Source organism: Bison bison, unplaced genomic scaffold (assembly GCF_000754665.1).
Source record: "Bison bison bison isolate TAMUID 2011002044 unplaced genomic scaffold, Bison_UMD1.0 scf7180017864036, whole genome shotgun sequence".
Classification (NCBI taxonomy): Eukaryota; Metazoa; Chordata; class Mammalia; order Artiodactyla; family Bovidae; genus Bison; species Bison bison.
In genome coordinates, this window is record NW_011494608.1 from 4746383 (window position 1) to 4750851 (window position 4469).

General features: G+C 54.4%; 1 protein-coding gene across 1 annotated transcript in view; it reads right to left on the reverse strand.

Moving 5' to 3' along the window:
* The window catches only part of COL22A1 (collagen, type XXII, alpha 1), a 226139-nt gene that overhangs the window by 53548 nt on the left and 168122 nt on the right, over positions 1-4469 (reverse strand). Inside the window, exon 46 of the mRNA XM_010834806.1 lies at positions 3794-3838. Within this exon, the coding sequence (XP_010833108.1) occupies positions 3794-3838 (45 nt within the window). The remainder of the gene's footprint in view (positions 1-3793; positions 3839-4469) is intronic.

The window sequence follows — 4469 nt, forward strand, 5'->3', positions numbered from 1 at the left end:
GCTGTCATTCACATCTAGTATGAACCTAAAGCAATTCCTTCAGCTCCCCCAGGTGAACTAGCATTTTAAGCCTCATTCGTCTTTATGAGTTGGAAGTCTCTAACTTCAGGAGGGGAGTTCAGAAATGAGGAGTAATTACAAAGCCTCTGAAGGTGTGAAGGAGTCTGCAGGTCCCTGAGTTCACACTCAAACCCACAGTGAGTTGGGAAGTGGCGTGTTATGACCATGGCAGGCCCAGAGCCCAAGTGGAGTGGAGGCTGGGTTCACCCCAGGGTGCAAGGGACAGGAAGCTGGGAAGGAAAATGGAAATGCAAAGGCAGACGCTGAAGGGACCAGGGATTCTTAGGTAAGGACTGGAGACTGGCGTGCTGCTCTGCACACTTCTGCACATCGCAGTGGACAAGGAGTGCCAGAGAGCCCACGGTGCAGAGGGAAGATGGCAGGCTTCCTCCAGAATGTTGGAAGCCTGGGACCACTATTAGACTTGTGGTGGCTGCTTCCTTCTGATTGAGTCCAGGTTTATCCAGTCTAGCCTGTTACAGAGACAATTTCCTGGCTTCCCCACTTTCCCTGACTCCATGGGGTTTCTGCCACATCCTGTGGCTGCAGACAGTGGCAGAGGCATTGTGTAAGTTCACATAGGATAACCTTGGCACTGGCTGGGTGTACGTCATGCTTCCTAAGCTGAAATGCTCAAGTATTCAATCACTGCCCTGGGTTGCAAGAGGACACCACCTGAGACAAACTGGGGTCGGGCTGAGTCAGAGTCGGTGGTTCTGAAGGGGCCCCTCGCCTGCAGGGAAAGCTTGCCTAGGCTGCATCTGCTGGAAAAAGCCTAGAATACCCTTAGTTATCGGAGACCGACCCTAGGGAGGAAGGCCAACCCATGCTACACGCTAATTGAGTAAAACTTTAAACGGGGAAAGGGGTTTTATTTTGACATTGCGTGTTTTCTTCAGGCAAGTTAATAATGCAAGATTTATACTGTCCAAATTGGGAGGGTTTTTTTTCCTTCTTTTACAAATTGGGAGATTTTTATACTGCTGGCCTTGTATTCTTGGGGCTATTTTTCTGCTGTCATTTGAGCCCTCTGTAGAGTTGTTAAAGCTCTATGAGCATGGCTGGGCATCAGTTAGAAGAGAGAGAAGAAGGGGTGGATTTCCCGTCTAGGTACAGCATGCCCTGGGGGATAATTTAATTAACACCCTGTTGTGATCCATTTCTGTGGGCCTCCAGAGAGAGGCCTGAATACACAGGAGCAAGGCCCGTGCGGGGGCAGTGGCCAGTCGGTTGTTGATGGGAGGGAAGTGCTGGGGTGAAGAGAGAGAGTCTGTGCCCTGCCCAGGCCATCATTACCTCCTGGGCACCGACCACCTGCTGCCAGGATGCTGGCTGGCTGGTCACAGAGATGTCAGCTACACAGCCACTGATGACGGGCTGACGTGGAGGTGAGTAAGAACCGCTTCTTGACGGGCTAGCTCTATTTGCTGCTCACACCCGAGAGCTCCCTGTGGGATCAGGCTGAGGCTAGATTCCAGCTGAACCCCCAGCTTTGACCGCCTCTTCCCTCACCATGCCCTGTTTTCTTCAATCTTAACAGGTTTCACCTTAATCAATCACTAGGCACAAGAATCCCCACCAGAGGCTCTGCTTCTAGAGTACCCGAGGGTAGACAGGGGACTCCTGCTACAGGGATTCTAGGGATACAGCCCTGGGGGAACCCCGCCCAGGGCCCACTGTCCACCCTTGGAGGGCTGGTGACTGCAGGAGAGGCCTTGGTTGTCCCAACCTTGCACATTCCCAAGACAGGTCTGGCCCCGGCTGCTCTGGAGAGATGTACTAAGTCCTTGGAATGCCCTCCCTGATCAGAGTGCCTTTGTTTGCCCAGGGCCTTGGGCCATGCAGTTAACAGTGTCCTTGCTGGGGGCCTGGGGCCCGTCTGACCTCTGGGAGGACGGGAGACGGTGGAGTAACCAAGACCACCCAGGGAGGCATGCCTGGTCTGGGTGAGAGTCCCTTGATGGCAACACCCGCTGAATTTCAGACCACTCAGGGTCACCTCCATGGATTCAGATTACACACAACTTCTGGGAGAGCCGAGTGTGGGCAGGGGACACGTGGAGGCCTCAGCCTCGTGTCTTGGGGGTTCCTTCCCTGGGATAAACCGTCATCCTGAGTGTAACAGCTCTCCTGAGCTCTGGGAGCCCTTCTGGTGAGTCACTGAACCTGAAGGGGGTCCTGGGGACCCCTGAGAACGTGACTCGTCTGATTATCGAGACCAGAGACCCTGACAGCAGTACCTGGGACCACGTTGGGGGAGGGTGTTCTGTGAACTTAAAGGTAGTCAAGAGAGACCGATGCTCTCTCAGTCTCTGCCGGAAACCAGTTGAGTCACGTCAAGGTGAGCCCATCCTGTCCGCTGGACTCTGTGGATGCACTTCCCTCTGCAGAGGTATCAAGGTCTGGATCTGGCAGAGGTCATTTGAACCCCTTCAGCCTTTGGCCTGAACCTTACTCTTCCACCCACTTCACCAGGGCCTGGCACTTGGGTATCAGGGTGGATTCTGTGAGCTTTATTTGGCTGCTGCAAATCTGACTCCGTGAAGGACGAGGAGCATATGAATAAGTACCCTCAACGAGCAGCAAGACTTTTCACTCACCCTTCTGGCGGGTCTTAGTGAAGTTTCAGGACCCTTCTAGGAGACCAGGGTGCCCATCCAGGTGTCTGCTGTTCCCAGCAGCCTGGACGAGGCAGAGACAGATGCTAACGCCCTCAGGGGCCTCCAGGTCTTGGGTCTTTGCCTGACTGACACTTGCAGCAGGCCGGGCTCACAGAGCAGACAGACGGCCATCCTGAGGGTAAGCCTCTGCCCAGGGGAGATCCAGTCTGAAACCAGTCTCGAGGCCTAGGACTCCCCAGTCGTGGCTGCCACTGTCTCTTCCTTCTCAGGCAGCAGGTTTCAAAGGGCTGATTTCTCCTGTATCTTCCCAGCGGCTTCCTGCCCACCCAGACCCACTCATCCTCACTGCTCCTTCCCTGGAGGGCCCACTGATAGCCTGGTTAGCTGGCTAAGCCTTCGGAGCATCTCTGGCGTTGGTAACTTAATCTGGGGGCTGGGTTCCCAGAGGGGATGCACTGCACACAAGGGAAGCCTGCTGGAGCTGAGAGCCCGGCCATGCTGCCTGGGACCAGACACTCAGGACTCTCTTGTCCTGCGCAAGCTCCTGTAGCTCTCCTTGTGAGAGAGGAAAGGAAGCTTCTACTTTAACGGGGGGAAACCAGAAGGAACTGACATTACTGAGAAAAAGGTCAGGACACAGGCCAGTGAGGAACTAGCCCTGGACAAGAAGTGGCTCCTGTCCATTTGCTCACCCCCAGGTCCCCATCCATCCCTTTCTGCTCCAAGTCCTGGGGGTATCAGGGACTCACCTGCCTCTGGTGCTCAGGTGAGCTGGCCCAAAGAGAAGCACACGGGGAAACCGGGATGGGGGCACTGCTCCCTCCCAGCCTCTGGCCAGGTTTCCTGGCAGTGGCTTTGAACCCACAATTTCCGCTCCCATCTGGCAGCCCCGTCCCCACCGTTCCCGCTTTCTCTTGGCTCTGAAGATGGGTGCAAGGTGGTACTGGCTTCTGTGTTTATCTCTGGGCATCACAGCCACCTCTGATTAGTTCCCTCCACCCACAGCTTTGTAAAAAGCCCCTTCTTAAAGCTTCTTGAGCCATCCGAGTTGCATTTTATTCTGGCTGAACCCCTGATGGTCAAGATTCATCCAGAACAGTTAGATGACATACTGGTTTGCCAGGAGGCCCTCTTTCTCCTGGATTTCCTGGTACACCCTAAAAGAAGAAAGAAAGAACAACATTAACTCTGTTAAGCACATAATCCTGATCCACTCTGCCCACTCTCTCCCTCAATCTCTCTATCTGCCAAGTGCAACTCAGGAGAAAACAGATCACCCGACCGTGAAGACTGGCACCAACAAAAACTCACAGCTTCCAACCTCAGCTGAAGACCCAGAGCTTCTCAGAATATATCAACCGGGGGAAATGTTCAGAACAGTAAGCCACCCCTCTCAGAACTCCTTGCCAAAACACAAAATTGAAAGTGCGTACGTGTGTGTGCACATGTGGACACACACTCACACATCTGATCTTCAACTCGGGCGGTCTTTTTCCAAACACAGGCAGAAGGACCAACTTTGAAAGAGAGGAGGGCAGAACAGCAGGAGGTGTTGTGTGGGATATAGCCAGGAACTTGCACGGTTCTGACAGCATCACACAGAAGCAAAAGAAGTGCAAGCAGACAACACACGCTTAGAGGCCACCGTGGACAGAGAGGCCAAACACACAACAGGCTCCCCGGGGAGCGGGCGGGGCTCGGTGCACAAAGCAGCTCCCCCGGGGTTTCCTGGTCAAGGGAGGCCAGGGGAGGGGGAGGGGGGTCGGCGGGGACACAACCGGCACCCCT